The 17,349-nt window shown below is 28.7% G+C and overlaps 3 protein-coding genes across 3 annotated transcripts in view; all 3 read right to left on the reverse strand.

Annotated features, from left to right (window-relative positions):
- Positions 1-1,734, reverse strand: part of LOC106790146 (larval cuticle protein A1A-like) — a 7,981-nt gene extending 6,247 nt beyond the window's left edge. Inside the window, exons 1-3 of the mRNA XM_014754876.1 lie at positions 1,640-1,734; positions 661-713; positions 49-358 (exon numbers count right to left, since the gene is read on the reverse strand). Coding sequence (XP_014610362.1) covers positions 49-358; positions 661-713; positions 1,640-1,654 — 378 coding nt within the window. The 5' untranslated portion in view covers positions 1,655-1,734. The remainder of the gene's footprint in view (positions 1-48; positions 359-660; positions 714-1,639) is intronic.
- A 1,519-nt stretch (positions 1,735-3,253) lies between these two features.
- Positions 3,254-4,906, reverse strand: LOC106790145 (28S ribosomal protein S15, mitochondrial). Its single transcript, XM_014754874.1, has 4 exons — positions 4,550-4,906; positions 4,196-4,329; positions 3,700-3,895; positions 3,254-3,607 (listed from the first exon to the last, which is right to left on the reverse strand). The coding sequence occupies exons 1-4, from the start codon at positions 4,783-4,785 to the stop codon at positions 3,346-3,348; spliced, it is 828 nt and encodes a 275-aa protein (XP_014610360.1). The 5' UTR covers positions 4,786-4,906; the 3' UTR covers positions 3,254-3,345.
- A 286-nt stretch (positions 4,907-5,192) lies between these two features.
- LOC106790142 (midasin) overlaps positions 5,193-17,349 on the reverse strand; it is a 96,663-nt gene continuing 84,506 nt past the window's right edge. Inside the window, exons 17-25 of the mRNA XM_014754870.1 lie at positions 16,956-17,103; positions 16,610-16,836; positions 16,102-16,313; positions 14,259-15,256; positions 13,007-14,175; positions 8,440-12,809; positions 5,869-8,352; positions 5,541-5,781; positions 5,193-5,427 (exon numbers count right to left, since the gene is read on the reverse strand). Of these exons, the coding sequence (XP_014610356.1) occupies positions 5,245-5,427; positions 5,541-5,781; positions 5,869-8,352; positions 8,440-12,809; positions 13,007-14,175; positions 14,259-15,256; positions 16,102-16,313; positions 16,610-16,836; positions 16,956-17,103 (10,032 nt within the window). The 3' untranslated portion in view covers positions 5,193-5,244. The remainder of the gene's footprint in view (positions 5,428-5,540; positions 5,782-5,868; positions 8,353-8,439; positions 12,810-13,006; positions 14,176-14,258; positions 15,257-16,101; positions 16,314-16,609; positions 16,837-16,955; positions 17,104-17,349) is intronic.

A 17,349-nucleotide genomic window follows, 5' to 3' on the forward strand; every position in this document is an offset into this window, starting at 1 on the left:
AAAAAAAAAAATCTTGATTATATTAACATTAATAATTATTTTGTTTACCATGTAATCTACATCCTTTTCAGCAGATTTTTGATCGGTAGCAACCACAGCGGACGCTGATTTGACGATGGGTGGTGCGACGTAAACCAATGAAGATGTCCTTGGTAATGGTTTGTACGATATCGGTGAAGATACCTTCACATATGTAGGAGAACGAGCACGAGTAGAAGCATGGGAACCTCTTTTCACCGTCATTCCAGATTTAAAAGCACACGCGATAGCAGTTGGAATAGCGGAGTCGAGAGGTAAGCCACCAACCGATGAACATGGATAAAAATTTCGTTTACTTTCGAAATTTTCTGGAGTATACCTTTCCAAAAATCAAAAAAGATAAAGAAAAACACTAATCTTAAATTTATATAAAATTAACTACACGTTTTTATTGGGTTAACTAAAAATATTACAATTTTTTATTTGATGTGTTCAAATTTATGTTAGCAATGAATATCCTAGATGTAAGAAGACATTAACAATGCAATTATTTTTCTACGTGAATTGATGAAACGAATCGAATTAAATTATTATAGATTTTTATTATCTTTACAAATTTAAGAATTCAATTTATTCGCAAACATTCTTAATGATTAAACATAAAAAATTTCTAATTCTTACTCTGGGAAAACGTCCGCACGATTAAACTGCAATAGGCAACATAAAAGGAGTATCTGAAAGTAAATAAAAAAAAGAAGAAGAAATGTAATTTCGTCATCTTAGGAAGACATTCCAAAGAATGAAAGAAAGAGAAATGAAGAGATAGAGAAAGAACTATTCCTTATGGGAATCACGCGATCTTTTATGAGAGTTGCGTATGCGTGCACCAGATATATATCATTTGTAATAGTGTTCGTAAAATCCTCGTTGCATAATAGAAATGGAAACGATGAGTTTGTACCTTATAAAGGAGTGCCTCTCGTGTATTCGTTTGCTTTAGAAATACACAAATGTGTGTTCGTTTGAAATTAATTGCCAACCCACACGTCAATTTATCCTAACTTGTTCTCTCTTGAAACATAATTTAAAAGATACTTCTATCCTGACCTCTCTCAACACATACACACACACACACACACTCACATATACGGAAGACACGACTTAGAAATCTGAGATAATGATCATTGTTAATCCTCAACTCATTTCTCCTTACTTTTCATTTTATATATAAATATATATATATATGTATATATATATAATTAATTAAAATTATTTATTTTTATTTTTTTTTTTATATAAAATTTAGAAACAGTAATTAAAATGTCTTTCTTTTTATTTTTAATTCAATAATTGTTAATAAAAAATATTTAAATTATAATTAAATTTTCTACAGACACAATTCGAAGATTATTTTTGCAAAAGAATCAGTTTTTAAGTCCAGAGTTTTATAAATAATTCCGTAATACTTATTATCCTTGTATACACACACACATACACACATACATTTTCACAAAGCTAAAGCATCGCGTTCGCACGGTGATTTCGAAACGACGAGTAGTTGCACACGATAAAGATTAAGAGACTAATCCTTCTTTTAAAACGAATTAAAATGTAAAATCAAATACAAACAACCCTTATCAATCCTTTCGAAATGTTTTACCTCGAGCAACATCATCGTCGAACTTTTCTTGATAAAATTTCTTTTTGTTTTCAAATTTTAAAAAAGAAAAATCTCCGTAACAAAAAAACCAAGAAACTAAGAAAGAAAATAAATGAAGTAAAAGATTGTTTGATATTCTTTTTGTGAAGATTTTTGTTTGGTGTTTTTCGAAAAATATTTAAAACTGGCAATTGAACGAAGTCTTAGCGTGCTCAGACGGTTGCAGCATCCAACAGTGCGATTCTCTTCCTTTATATATACCGCGAACGTTCACTCACATTTTTCTTGTCCTCTCTTCCTCTCAGTGAGCTCGTCCTAAAACGACCACTTTAACTCGGTGCAATCTAAAAGATCCATTGCGCACGACACGCGCATGGGAACGAGACGTTTGCTCAAATACGACTCTATTTAACTACTAATTTTATTCTACACTTACATAGTCGATCTCATTTCTTTTAATGAAGCACAAACACTTTCCTAACGAAATGATCGAATTTACATCATAGTTTCGACAATTACAAATTTCTTTTCGTTATTCTCAATTTTTTTCACCTTTTACTCTTTCACCTCGATATTCTTCAAGGATATTCGTTTTTAATTGAAGATAGGATCAATCTTGTTCAATCATTATTGTTGCAACCATATTTCATCTTATCGTGATCTTATAAATGATCATTTTTTAAATGACTCGTTAAAAATTCAATAATTTTTTTTTATGAAAAATATATATTTAATATAAATCAGACAAACGATGTTAGATTGTAATTTCTACTTAATTTGATTTATCGCGATTTTTAAATTCGAATATTTAAAAAAAAAGATATCTTATCTTAAAGTTCGATCATATTTTTCTCATATAGTTTTTTTAATTTTAATATATATATATATATATTTTTTTTTTGTAGTACATTAAATCAACTATGTTTGATCATCCGGATGAATTATTTTTCAATATTTTTATTATGTTTATATATGCAATAAGAATATTTGTATATAAACCGAGCAATACTTTTACGTGATCATATTACGTGATGATTCTACTTATGTTCCCCTATACTTAAGAGAGATGCATACATAATAAAAGTACAATAGTGAAAGATTCTGGTTGCTAACCACTCCCTACAAATTTCTCCAATTATTTGCGCTCGTCTCGAGGTACTCCTATAAACGATATATGCTTTCTAACGAAACTATCCAAATCCGAATCAAAGTTGACAAACCGGATATAAAGACTCGTTCGATAAGAATAATTTCTTCTACCATTTCCGTCGTGAATATCCATCAAACAGGACTGAACACTTTTATGCGTGAAAAACAATGTCAACTGATTAAGAAAAAAGAAACAGAAATTGTTTAAATACAATCTACTTTCGATTTTACGTGTTAATATTTTAACCCTTTGTATTATAATTATTTTTCTACTTTATTCTCTACCAACTCCGATTTAATTTTTCTGGTTTTGGTGTTTCATATCAAAATTCAAATACTTAATTTATTATTGTTTATATATTTTTTTAAATATGGTACTTTTTCATTGCACATAATAGTACTAAAAAAGAAGGCTCATATGAATTTTTTGTATAAAACTGTTTCATATGTGGATTTACAAATAACTTTTTACTTTAGGGTAAATGTAATTTTATTATTAATGCTAACATAGTTTACGTAATTTATATTCATAAAGTCGTCGAGAACAACAGGTTTTATTAACTCGTTTGATTATTAAGTATCTCCTTCAGTTTATTCCTTGTTCTTTCGATATCATCTTCCATCACAGTTGGTTCCAAGCCTAATTCCAATTCCTCTTTTCTAATGTAAATAAGTTTTTCCAATTTATCTTTAAAAAATGTTTTTTGTTCTTCTTCCAATTGCGCTTTATACGCATCAAATTTTGCTTGTTTTATTTTATCGCAATACTTCTGTGTTAATTTTCTTAAAGAAGGTTTCCTATACGCTGGAGTTTTATCTCTGTAGAACAAAGTTAAAATAAGAAAATATATTAATTGCAATGTATCGTTTTAAAATATATTAAGATATGAAGGAGAATAAGGTATACATACGATGGTAAGGCTTTGTAAAAAAGATTTAATTTTTCTAAAATCCATTCAAAACGTTTGTAATCCCATTTGCGCAATTTTCTCAATAATTTATTTCTCTTGTCTATTAATTCCCTTAAAAATACTTTCTCTTTCTTATCTCTAGGATGGTTTACCGCGTTTTCTTGTAACTGTAGTATTTCAGCTGTCATTGCAGCAACTTAAAAAAGATTTATTTGTTTATATATTTAAATACGTATGAGCAATCAGTAACGCATAAACCTACCGACCATCAATACAATTGAAATTTCATTAATCACTGTATGAATTCTACAATTATGCAATCTTTACTTTACCCTATTTAAGGTTTATAAACTAAAAAAAAGTTTGTACGATAAGCTATATGTTTTATTTTCATTAAATTAAAATCCTTCAATTTTATTTAATCAATTTCAGATCGTTGAGTATCGGTAGCTTCATGACTCAAATTTTGTAGGTCCAATTATAAAATAAAACGTACTTTTAACTTCTGTAGAACCACGGTCTGATCCATGTCTTTTAACCATTTCTATTATCTTCTCCCTTCTTATATTTATAGTTTCTTTTCGAGGATAAAATTGTAATGAAACTAATCTTCTTATGATTTCATCGGCGCTAATATAAAATTTCTAGCTTTTAGATGTAATGTTATAAATGTTAATAATAACAAGATGTTCTTGTTATTTTTATAATAACTTTTTAATAAAACATTTAAAAGTCTGTTTATGCAACATTGTTTCTTTATTTTTATTTAAATAAAATAATATATGTGTGTTGATGAAAAACTAGAACATCTTGTATATAATATTATGTACTCTTGTAGAATTATACTTACTCTTGTAGTTCTTTGGAATTTTCATATCCTAAAACTAATTGTGTTGGTTTTATGTCAACAGGTATACCTAAGTCACCACTTTTTTCTGGATTTGATTTTGGTATTTTCTCAGGTCTAACCCATTTGATATTGTAATCTGACAAATGTGTAGCATATTCTTTTACAAAATATTGGCTTATTATTCTATTAATTGTTGTTTTGGGCAAATTTCTACAACAATTAACTAATGTATTCATTTTGTTATTCCTCTTTTTTTTTAATTAATAATAGTTGTTTTAGTTTAACATCATACACTCTTGTTACTACAAGTAAACAGACTTGTTTTTAAGGTTATGTATGAGGATATATACAGACGATTTTAGAATTGGAACTTAGAAATTAAGTTAACTTTGTTTTTGTTAATTATATTCAATTAAATTTATATATAATGGTTAGAAATATTTTAATATTTTAAATATTTTATTATACGAAACATTTATTTATATTTGTAGCTCGTGATTGGTCGTATTACAAAAGCACGTTTCCGATTGGTTAAAATAATTCTATATATAAAAACACGTGATTTTTTCAAATTAGTATTACTTAAAATTATGAAGGATAAGCTGTAGGTTCTAAATTTAATAAAACAGAATCGTGTCGTTTGATATAATTGTATATTCTAATATAAATAATTAGTATACAATTAGTTATTAATATTAGGCATCTATCTTCCCAACAACTTCAAACCATTGTCTTAGAGCATCGCTTAAGACTTCAGGTAACATATTTATATCTCTCAAAATCATATAAAATGGAAATGGGAAACTATCCATGTAAGAACGAATTCCTAATAATTTACCATCTTCAAATACAGGCATCCTTATATCCAAAATGGAATCCTAGAAATATAAAAATTATCCATTGTTATAAATAATTCTTTCAATAATATCTTTCATAATATCTGTCAATAATAATAATAAGTTATATTTTTCAAATTTTTAAAATATATTACCTTATTTATTGGGTTATCTACTATTATGAATACAAGGAAAATATCTGCCATTTTGGCTCTTCTAACGGCATAATTTATTTTATCTGTTCCTTCTGAAAATACACCTCTACCATCGGATAATATAACAACCAATTTAGCATTATCGGAAGAGGTAGATTGAGTTTCAAACATATCTACAGTAAAGTCAACTAATTGTCCTATTGATGTCTTTGTCTGTTCAAATCTCATATTTTGAATTAATCTAGAAAAAAATATTGAAAGTAATCAATTAAATTTGAAATTCATATTTCATATTATCAACGTGTAAAATATAAAACATGTTATTTACCTGGAACCACTTTGTTCTGTGAATGTTTCTCCTAAAGGATGTAAAACGCTTACACGTTCACCAAAACTTATAACGCTAAGTTCTCCTACTTCTAAATACGTTAAAGCTTTACTTATTAATGATAAAGATTCAAAAGCTAATTCTTTGGAATGATTATCAGCCATACTACTCGAATCATCCAAAGCTAAAACAATTTGATAATCACGTTTAAAAGGTTTTGTCCTCCGAAGCCAAATTTTATCTTTTCTGAATTGACTAGCAATAAACGGAATAATTTTTCGCATATTAATACGTTTGCCTGTTCTGTAATCTCCTTTTAATCTTGTTGCTTTCGTAGGTTCTAAAACCAGTCTTAATTGTTCAGACAAGCCACGAGCTGCTGAATCGGTGACCTCACATAAACGATTCCATACAATTGCTGCTTCTTCCGTCGATGGTACATCAATCCATTCGCTTAATATCTTTTCAACATCTGATCTCGCAATTTCTATTACATTATTTATTGCACTATTTTTATCTGCATCCATATTAGTATGAAACGTTGTATCATTTCCGCGTTCTATCTTACATGTTTGAACAACATCGCCTTCTACTTCAACATTCGTTTCTACTTGATTCATTTCAGTGGTATTATTTCCTTTTAGCGATGGATCGTCTTTATTTTGTTCTTCTTTGTCTCGAGCTAATTTCTCTGGATTTTGTTTAGATACATTATTCTCCTCTTTATTATCTTCACTTTCATCCTGATGAAGATCAATGTCCATACTCTTTTCTTCCTCTTCTTCTTTCTTTTCTTCATCTTCAATATTCGATGCTTGTTGTTTAACTTGATTATCTGTAGCTGCATCCATTGCATAATCATCGAATTGTTCGCTATTTTTAATATGTTGACACATATCAATATCATCTTTATCTTTGTTTGTCGATTGATCCTTTTGTTCCTGTTCCGAAATTTCTTCCTGTGTATGAATCATCTTCAATTTTTTCATTTCTGGCTCATTTGTGTCGAATAAACTTCTATTTTCGTCAGCTGTGTCTAAAGTTTTTCTTTTATTCATCTGTTGTGATTTACTTTCTTGATGGGATATAGAACTATTGTCATCTAAAGATGAACCTGCGTGACCACTTTCTTGTCTCTCTGAGTGCGATTGTCCAACGCCATTATTTTTACTGTCATCTTGACTGCTTTCTGTAGGTGTCTCCTGTTTTTGTTCTGTTTGAGATTCTTGTATAACATTATCTTTAGATCCATCTTTACTAGCATCAATTTGTTCTGCAGCATCAAGTTCCTTACTTGCATCATCTGCACTAGGTGCAGCCTTCTCTTGCAACTCTTGTTTGTCCTCTGTTTCTTCGTCTTTCTTTTCTTCTTCTTCTTCTTTATTTATATCTTGCGTTTGATTCGATGTACCTTTAGGATCAGCATCTTCATCTACTTTTTCATCATTATCCTGACCTTCAGGTTCCCCTTGTTCTTTGTTTTCATCGTTATTAGAATTATTATCATCGTCATCATCAGAAGCAACATCCATTTCGTTTTTCTCTTCAGTTGTTTCTTCTGCTGGATCTGTATTTTCAATTTCTGGTGGTGGTTTAGAATCTTTCATTTCGTCTATGTCAAATGGATTTTCATCACCAGGATTATTGTCTTCTTTTTCATTATTGTCGTCATCCAAATTCATATCTTCCGGTAAATCCAATGGTTCGGGTTCTGGCTGTGGTTGATTTTTACCATGATAAGGATCGATTTGATCATCGTTATATTCCGGTTCATTTATTTCATTAATTTCTTTCTTCTCTTCCTCACGTCGCTCATCTTCGTCATGTTCTTTTTCATTATTTTGATCATCTTTGTTAGAACCATCCTTCGCAGTGAGTTCTTTATTACCAATCTCTTCGCCTTGTCCTCGTTCATCTTCCCCATCTTTAGGCTCGTTATTTTCATTTTCAGATTCTTCCTCCTCGTCATCGCCCCAAATTTCTTTATCCAGTTTTTCAGCACCTTCCTCCGTTTCACCCATTTCTTTATCCAAATCCTCATCTTTCTCATCATCTTTTTCTTCCTCGTCATTCTCATCTTTCTCAATATCTTGCAACTTATTATCAAAGTTTTCAGACATCTCAATTCCGTTATCCTCTTCCTTACAATCTTTATCTTCTGATTTTTCTTCTTCTTCATCAGGTCGTTTTGCATCTTCTAATTGATCTTCAGTTTCAATCCTATCGGAAACATCTTTTTGTCCTTCTCCTTCGCCTAAACCCATTCCACCTGTTTTAACATCATTTCCTGTCTCGTCTGTGTCACCTTCTTCTAAGTCTAAATCTTTGGGAACGCAGAATCCATTTGTTGCTAAATCCAAAAACACATTCAATTGCAAATACAATAATTTGCACGTAACTCGGAAAGATGCAACTTGTTCATTCAAATAAAACTGTACCAATAAAAGATATTGTTCCATTAATGGTAGACATTGCAAGAGTAGCCTGTAACAAATAATTATAGTCATACAAAAGTAATTCAATTAAATTATTTAATAGGAACAAAAAAAAAATATTTTACAAATACTTTACCTTTTATGATCTTGGTTTTCACCTATTTTGAGCAAAAGATCATTGAATAATGCAGATATGTGAGAAATGTTTAATTCTTCTATATTCTTTTCCAAATCTTCTATTAATTTTTCTGTCAATTTATTCTTTTCGAACTCATCGTCCACGTTTTTATCGTTATCATCATCATCATCATCATTGTTTAAAATTGGTGCATCGTTCTTTATCGTATTGGCTTTGTATTTCTTTTGTACGACAAGTAAAATATTTTTTACGAGATTGTCTATACACCTTTTAATACATTCTGTATCATTTGAAGATAAATCTATGTTTTTATTAATCGGCAATTTTCTTAATTCGTTGAATGTGTCAATGCTATTTTCAATTTGTGTTTGTAAAAATTCTATACTTTCTACAATAGGATGCTTATCATTCTCAGAAATAAAAGCTAAAGACAATGCAGTTGTTTCCATTTTTAACGTTGTAATATGTTTGAAAGTATCTTCCAAAACTTGCAAATGATATAGGTCCAAAGTTTTGTCATTTATCATATTTTCTATTTTCGCCGAAACAAACACTGTGTTAAAAGTTCTTGAAATTTTTCTTATCATTTTTAAATTTTCTTTCAATTTAGTTTTTATATCATCCTGAATATTGTTGGAAGAATTAAATATTGGCAATGTAGTTTTTTCTAAAATTAATATGTCAATTTTGTTTTCCTCTGATAAATTAATTGGACAATATTGCAAGTACATCGAAAGTTGTTCGAAACTGAGCTCCAAATTGATCATAGATTCTTTAATTATTTCAATATTGCTTTGGAATTCTTGAGAAATATCGATGTAAACGTTATCGATTTCTGATAAGTTCTCAACAAGCGTTCTAAGAGGCTTATAGTTAATAAATAATTTACTTAGAATTAATCTTTGTTTATTAGCCATTAACATCATATGACTCGAATAACCACGACAACGTTCTATGTTCTGTACGCCCAAATCGGTTTGTGCTGTTCTTAATATCGCATTAAGTGCATTTAATTTAATAATGGATTTGTAATAATATTTATCGCAACCTGTCCATTGTATAAGCATTTGTTTATCTATATTGGACAGATTGAAATATTTGTTTACGACAGAAATATCTAAGGGTGGTATCGTAAAATCAATAATTTTATTAAGATTGTTTCTCCAAGTTAATATACCGATACGGTAGGATACACCCATTAGATTCAAAGCTTTGAAATAATCAGTTAAAGTCATTTTCTTCTGTTGCAAAATACTCTTCGCTTGTGATTTTTGTTTATTTTTTGGTAACGATTTATCAATCTCTAAATTCTTCAGATGGATACTCTGTTCTATGTAATCTTGTATAAAATTCTCGACGTCCATTCTAATTGTAGGATATGAACTCGTTAAAATGATTTCTTTGCAGTAACGTTTAGCTTTATTCAAAAGTTTGTCACCGCTGGAAACGAATTCGTATTTCACGTTCCGAGAGCTAAAATTTTTCGATTCGAATTTATATTTTACATCCTGAGTGCTGATATCTTTAATTGTAGTTTCAGGTAGGACGAAATCATTCGGATTGATTACGTATTCTTTTTGAGCGTTATCGGCTTTTAAATTATTTCCTAAATCCGCGTTACTATTTTTAGCTGTTACGGTCAAACACGAAAGAACACTTTGCTTCAAACTATTTTCATATTCTTTAACAAATTTATGTAATGTTCTGTGTGTTTTGTCAACGGTTTCTTTAATGGACCAATAAGTAATATCATTCCAACGTACAATTTTAACGAAATCTTTTACTTTCTTTTCAATGGGTGCTTTTAACGATTGAATTTTTATATTTACATCGGCTGTAAATTGTATGTAATAATGATAAATGTTCCACAATATTGCTAGAAGATCTTCTCTCTCTACCGAAGGATTAAAGTAAAGTACGTGACAGTGGAAAGTTAATAATAAAATAAGTCTTGTTTCAAATTCAGCAAGAGATGACTCGTTGATAAATCGTTCTAATAATTCTATTAATTTCTCTTTACTGATAGATTCATTTTCCTTGACGATATTTGCTGTCGTTGTAGATGTAGATTTAAACATATAACTCTCGATCAGTGCGTACAGATAAAACCACCATTTGGATGTTTGCGATTTCATATTGTTGAAAGTGGTGTCAAGACAACTGTTCCAACAAGCTAATTCGAGTTTTCTCCAATCAATGATTTGTCGTTGCAATAACAATATTTCATTCATCAGGCTGTAATCGGCAGAAGCTTGTTCTTCCCATTTATTTAATTTTGCCAGTAACAATTCTAAGCCTGTTAAAAATCGTCCAACGGAAGATGTTACAGGGAAACTATAAATTCTTTCTATTATAGTTTTAATCGATTGCAAAACAGGATGTTCAGACCACATTTCTAGGAAATTATTGATTTTCATTAAAATACTATTACACAATGGCAAACATTGTTTCACTTGTTGAATGTTAGAATCTTTATAGAAATCGTAAGGTTTTTGATGAGTTTTGATCATATTGTGCATCGCTTGTTGCGTACTTTCATCTTCAGTAGTTTGTAATGATTGTGAGACTAACATTTGTAAACTGTTGTACAATTTTGACGTAAGATTTTCATTCAGATTGAATTTTATATTTTTTAACAACATATCTGCTGTTTCATATCGTTCTAATAAAGGACGAATGTAGTTTGGTTCAATGTTATCGTTTTTAGGATAGATCCATTCACATTTGACAAAAGATGTAACGATGATTGAATGAATTTGTTGAATCTCTTTAATATCGTCCTGCGAAATGATATTGCTATAGGATTCTTTTGATTCTGTGGGTGCAACATTTTGTTCCAAATTAACATTTGTATCATTTTCGATATCAATGAAGTCGTTCTCTCGGTAAGTCGGAAACATATTTTGAAGTTCGACAATAAGATCATTCGCTTCAGTTGATTTATTCTTGTAAAGACTTTCTTGTTCGGCTGCTTTTTTCTCAGTTTCCTCCTGCTGTTGTTTCCATATCAATACAAGTTGTTGTAATAATTCGTTCAACAATTCCGAATTTTTCTTAGATAAATTTCTGCTTAATACAATGTAATTAAATAATTCATATAAACCACATTTAATAATCCGAAATTGTTCTTTCACGGAAACTGAAGTATCTACTAGAGGCAGCAAGCTTTTACTAATCATAAGTTTAGTATAATTTGAGGTACACGTAGAAATTAAATGTAATAAATTATCTTGTCCTGTTCCGATAGTTGGATAACGAATCATATTATAAATTAATGTCTCTAAGTTACCTTCATTGGAATCTATTTTAGCAGAAGATATTAGTTTTTCTGTTTCATTAATTAAAAGAGATACTCCTTGCTTTAAATGTACCAATGCTACAAGTATAGGAAGAACTATATCAGTATAAACAGAGTAATATTTCGTTTCTATTTGTTCCGCAAAACGTTTCACCGATTGATACCACATTTGTGCTTCTCTTAACGCATCTTCAGCAATTTTGATAAATTCTTTAGATGGTTTTTCATTGATTTTATTTATAACAAATGTTAAACGATTAATATGTTTATAAACTAATTCATAAGTTGTTATCATATTTCTGAAGTTAACAATATCATTATTTAGCATTGTAAAATCTGCCGAAGCAGGTCGGAATGCTTCGGATAATTTCAATTTGTCTTTTTCTATTAATATCTTCGTTAAATATTTCATCATTACTGAATATCGAGGAGGAGCATTCTCATAATTAAATTCCCTTTTTACAATAGAAGCTTGCAATACATTTACATAAACTGTTGCATAAATATCTTGAATTTCTTCTTCCAGATATTTTAGTTTCAAACTAATCTTATGCACAGGATCAATATAACCCAAATTTCCAAATATTAAAAGTTCAAAATAGCCAATTAACATCCAAGTTCTTCCTCTTTCAACAATATCATTATCTGTATTTTCGTTTGTAAATTTCTTTTTTATTTCACGTAATTCTTCTATCGGTTTCAAATATTCATTTGAATACATGTTTTCTATTTCTTGTCGTTTATGCTTTCCTTTCTTTTCAATTGTAGAAATAATAAGTTTATCTATATCATTTTCAGCGTACATATCATCAATAGCAGACACATACAAATTTAAATAAAATTTCATTACAGCAAAATCATTTGTGGCAATTTCGTAATTCGTTGATGTTAGCGTGACACTGTTATACCACAAAATATGAGTTAAATTTTGTAACTGTTTAGTACGAATTGTATATGTGCCTAACGTGGTTGCAGCAAGAATTGTATCTTTCTTGTGTTGTTCTGTTTTTTGTAATATTAATTCGAATATTAAATTCATTAATACAGCTCCACTCGTGTATTTAGGTGTCTAAAAATATACAAATAATTATTAATAAATAACAATTATTATTAATAAATCAAAATACAGGATGTCCCAATTTTTCTTCGCAAAATTAGCCAATGTTTATATAACACATTTGTCTTTTAATTTATTTGTACAATATGTTAGTAAAATTTTGCATAAAAAACTGGGATATCTTCTACATTATTACACTAATACTTTACCTCAGATACTTCATAAGGAATAACAGAATTTTCTATATCGTCTTCACTTATTCCGTTCAAATGTAAAAGCATTTTAGAATCTTTTACGGCATAACTGTTTTGAGAAAATTGAAATAAGAAGACACATAATTCAAAAATCAGTGTTATTCGTTCATACGAGTTAATTTTTTTCGTATGAATCATAGATATTATCGCAATCAAATTAGCAGGTATGCTGGGTACTTCAACAAAATGTTTTAACCAACTGTATTCAATTTCAAAATTAATTTCAAAATCAATTTCATTGTTTATCGTATTTTCACAAATCTTTTTATAAGAAGTATGTGCTAATAATAAAAACAAGTATTCATAAATAGGCCACATTTGTATATTTGAGGCAATAGCATTCAATTCTTGTTGATCAATAGCATTGACGTTTTGCAAAGCCTTGGTTAGTTCCTTATCTGTGCGAAAATTGAAAAAATCCGAATAACAAAAGCTTTTCATTGACATTATTTCGTTTGAAATAGATTCGTATAAATCTAATTTTAAATACATTTGCGTCCATAACAATATCATTTGTTTACGGATTGAAATTGCTTCATTCGTTCGAATAAACCAAATTTTAAGTTGTTTTTTTAACTGTTGATTATTAATATTATTATTGCATGGTAAAAAGTTTCTTAATATTTCTCTCATTTGCTCGTGATTTTTCATTAAGTCTTCAGAATTATACGGTAAGGGTAATATCAATCGTTTCTTAATCAGTTTTGTTATTTTTCTAAATGGATCGTGTTTGATTTCACATAATAAATCATTGATTTCACTGACCATAGTTAATAAAATGTCTTTATTATTAATCGTGTCCTGAGATAGCATAGAATGATTTTGACAAATTCCATACATTTTAAATATAAATTTAATCAACCATTTATAATGTACTTTCAATAGCAAAACTATTTTGTTCAAATTTATATTATTGCTATTTGATTTATCTATTATAATCTTATTTCCCAATTCTACGAATCTGTTCAAATATTTTAAACCTTCTCTAATTTCTATATACATTTCGTTATTTATTAATAATGCTTTGTCTCGTAATAGAGAACAAATGCACGCGTTTATTTGATAAACCAATTTTACGTAATTTATAATAAGTGGCTGATTTTTGAATTTCGATGTAAGTTTATCTGTAAAAAAAAAAAAAAGAGAGAAATTCATTATTATTGTTAAAATAAATAAACATTGTAAATATTAGAAAATATAAACTTACTGTGAAATATTGCATTGGAATATTCCTTAATAGATATTTTTTGATTTTTCTTAATCAACAAACTTTCATCCAAGATCGTATAATCTATAATAATCATAGTTCGCAAATATAAAAGTAAAGATAGTTTATTTGCATCGTTCATTACTTCATTGTTCGCGTAGTTAGCTGCAAATGCAGGTAAATATCCAAGATCCCAAGGTAAGAATCTATTAGGAATATGAAAGTCAAATGACAAAACTTCACTCGCCAACAATTTGCTCTTTTTCGCGAGATCCTTTAGAGTATCATCTTTATCAGGTAATTTCTCATACCACAAACTTCTGATCTCAACATCGGCCAATGTAGATCTTTCATAAAAATTAATCAATAAATATGGTAAAATTTTGTCGAGCTTAATTTCATTTAAATTCTGCAAAATCTCATCCATAAATTCTAAATCGAGGATGTCGTTCCAATAAAACGATGCTACCTTTTTTAAATTACTTTCAAGAGGATGATTAGCGTAGATATTAATCGCCGATCTTAAAAATTCACCTTCTTGTCTGATAATAGTAAGTTTAGAATTTTCTTGTAAATTTTTAATACTCCAAGTGAGAGCATCTACATCAATGTGATTATTATTGGTATTTTGTTTCATTAAAATATCAATAAAATTATTGATTGAATCGAATATTTGTTCCTGTGTTACCGAAAACTGCAATGATTTGTTTTTGATGTACACATCCTGGCACACAGTTTTTATTGCCAAAATTGGGTCAAAGCCACGAGTAAATCGTCGAGCCGACAGAAATGCTGAATGCATTAGATCATGTATATTGCAAGGATCGGCAAAGAAGTTTGTTGTAACTATTAATTTAAATAATCCATGTAAAGCTTTTTGATTAAAACGATTAGTTATTCCAGAATGATACAACATAGATTTCAAATCTCTGTCATTGTAATTAAACTTTTCTTTAGAACCAAGCATGTATATTTCAACACCGCGATTACGCATTGCTCTGAAAAAGAACAAAAATATAAAAAACGTCAGAAATCATACTCTACAAAGGTAATAAACTTAATTAACACGTTCCCTACCAAGCTGAATGTAAATTCAGTGTCATTATTATATCATGTGTACATAAAACAGTACACGCGCTATTATAAGGTTTAATGTATTTATGAAATTTACTTATAGATGTACATATTGTTTTTTTTTCTTTTTCTGTACTGAAAATTGATTTTTTTCTACGTTTGTAAATATTAATTTTCAGGTCGCGTGTTATTTTATATCGTTAATCAGTGATTCTTAACACCATAGATTGTTTCGTAATGGTATCCACGGGTTAAATCTTTAACATATTAATTATTTTATATTTCGTGAGCCAATTTGTTAAGAACCTGCTAGTTACTATGCTGTATTTTTTTGATTTATAATTGTATTAATAATATTTTACAGATACTACTGTTATTGCTGTATTTTTAACGAATCAGAAAAAGAAAAGTACAATTTAAAATAACGATAACTTTCTAGATATCTTTTACAAATTAATTATACACTTTTTACTACCGTTGGTATAAATTTGTAGTTATCATCTTGCAAGTCATTAAAAATTTAACCCAGTCCAATATTGGAATTACGGTATATGAGTTAAGAAACACCACGATAATATAAAATCATAAAGAGAATCGCATTTCAATAAATTAATTAGCACAATGTACTACATACTTTTAATAATCGATATTTGCTAATGTTGGGATATTATTAAACACGATTTAATTAACATCTCTCTCTCTTTCTCTCCCTCTCTCAATCTTTTTCTCGATATTCGCAATAAACTTTCTTTTTCGTCGTTTAAATTACCTGGAAATTTCTCCGTAATGAGGATCCATCGTTAAGAATAATCGGAAATTTTTATGTGGTTTAATGGTAACCACATTTCCTTGATTATCTACTCCTCTTTCACCAATTGTTAGTACACCATTCGGTTCTAATAATCCATTTAGACGATCTAATACTGCTGGACTGCACTGATTTACTTGATCAATAAGAAGCCACGTTCCATCGCGAAGACACTGAACAATTATTATTATTATTATTATTATTATTCAATTAGTTATTTCTCTCGTCCAAAAATAAAATTATTAATAAATTTGTTTAGCAAAGAAATTGGACATTATAAAGAACTAGAACTTTATTTTGATTAAAATCTTCAATTTGATCAAAATAAAGTTCTAGTTCAATTTCCCTCTGCTAAACAAATTTATTAATTATTATTATTATTCGTTTTTCCTTGTTCACATAATCATCATTTTCATTTTAGAACAAGAAATATAATAATTTATATATTTAAAAAAACAAATAATCTTACTTTAACCAATACGCTGTCAACCCATTCAAACTTTCCACCAGCGTTTAAACATTTATCTTGTTCTACGGATGTTGACAATGCTTTCAACTTAGTTTCGATTTCTTCTAAAATAAATTTGTAAGAAGGCTCGAAAGTTTTTATTTTTAAAACTAGTTTGGACAATTCGTTGATTTTTTGCAAAAAAAGTTTAATTTCCGAAGCCATTGTTCTTACATTATCACCCTCATCTAAAGTTTAAGAAAAATATAACGATTGATAAATATGAAACTTCTTAGCAATTCTTAAAATAAAAATATCATCAATTTATTATTATTATTATTATTATAGATATAGTAGAATAATTTACCGTCTGAAATATGTTTCACATTTTCTAATAGAGCATGATAACTGTCAAGTTGTTCCAAGTCGCCTTTATGTATTTTATTCTTCAAACTTTCCACAAGTAAATTTTCCGTTCGTTCCAATAATTCTTCCAGGTGTCGACTGTAATCGATCTAAACAATAAGAAAACAAAAACAAAAAAAAATGAGAATATATCAAACATTAAAAAAAAAATGATCAAAAAACACAATTCATAAACTTTACAAATGAGTAAATTTTAAGAAAGTAACCGGTGGTATTTTGATCAAATTGAAAAATATGAATCCAAGATTAGCCCAATATTTCTTTTCTTTTTTTATTTAACTAATAATAAAGATCGTTATTTTATTGGTGTTCTCATCATCCCTTATATAAATAAT

This window comes from Polistes canadensis, unplaced genomic scaffold, assembly GCF_001313835.1.
Source record: "Polistes canadensis isolate GaletaPanama2010 unplaced genomic scaffold, ASM131383v1 scaffold_217, whole genome shotgun sequence".
Lineage (NCBI taxonomy): Eukaryota > Metazoa > Arthropoda > Insecta > Hymenoptera > Vespidae > Polistes > Polistes canadensis.

Bases quoted from the DNA above. Each gene is read 5' to 3' on its own strand.
- LOC106790145 (XM_014754874.1), bottom strand. From the start codon at position 4,785: ATGAATACATTAGTTAATTGTTGTAGAAATTTGCCCAAAACAACAATT. The intron at 4,330-4,549 runs GTAAGTATAATT...ATTTTATATTAG, and splicing joins AATTCCAAAGAACTACAAGA to CGCCGATGAAATCATAAGAA. The intron at 3,896-4,195 runs GTACGTTTTATT...ATCTTTTTTAAG, and splicing joins TGGTTCTACAGAAGTTAAAA to TTGCTGCAATGACAGCTGAA.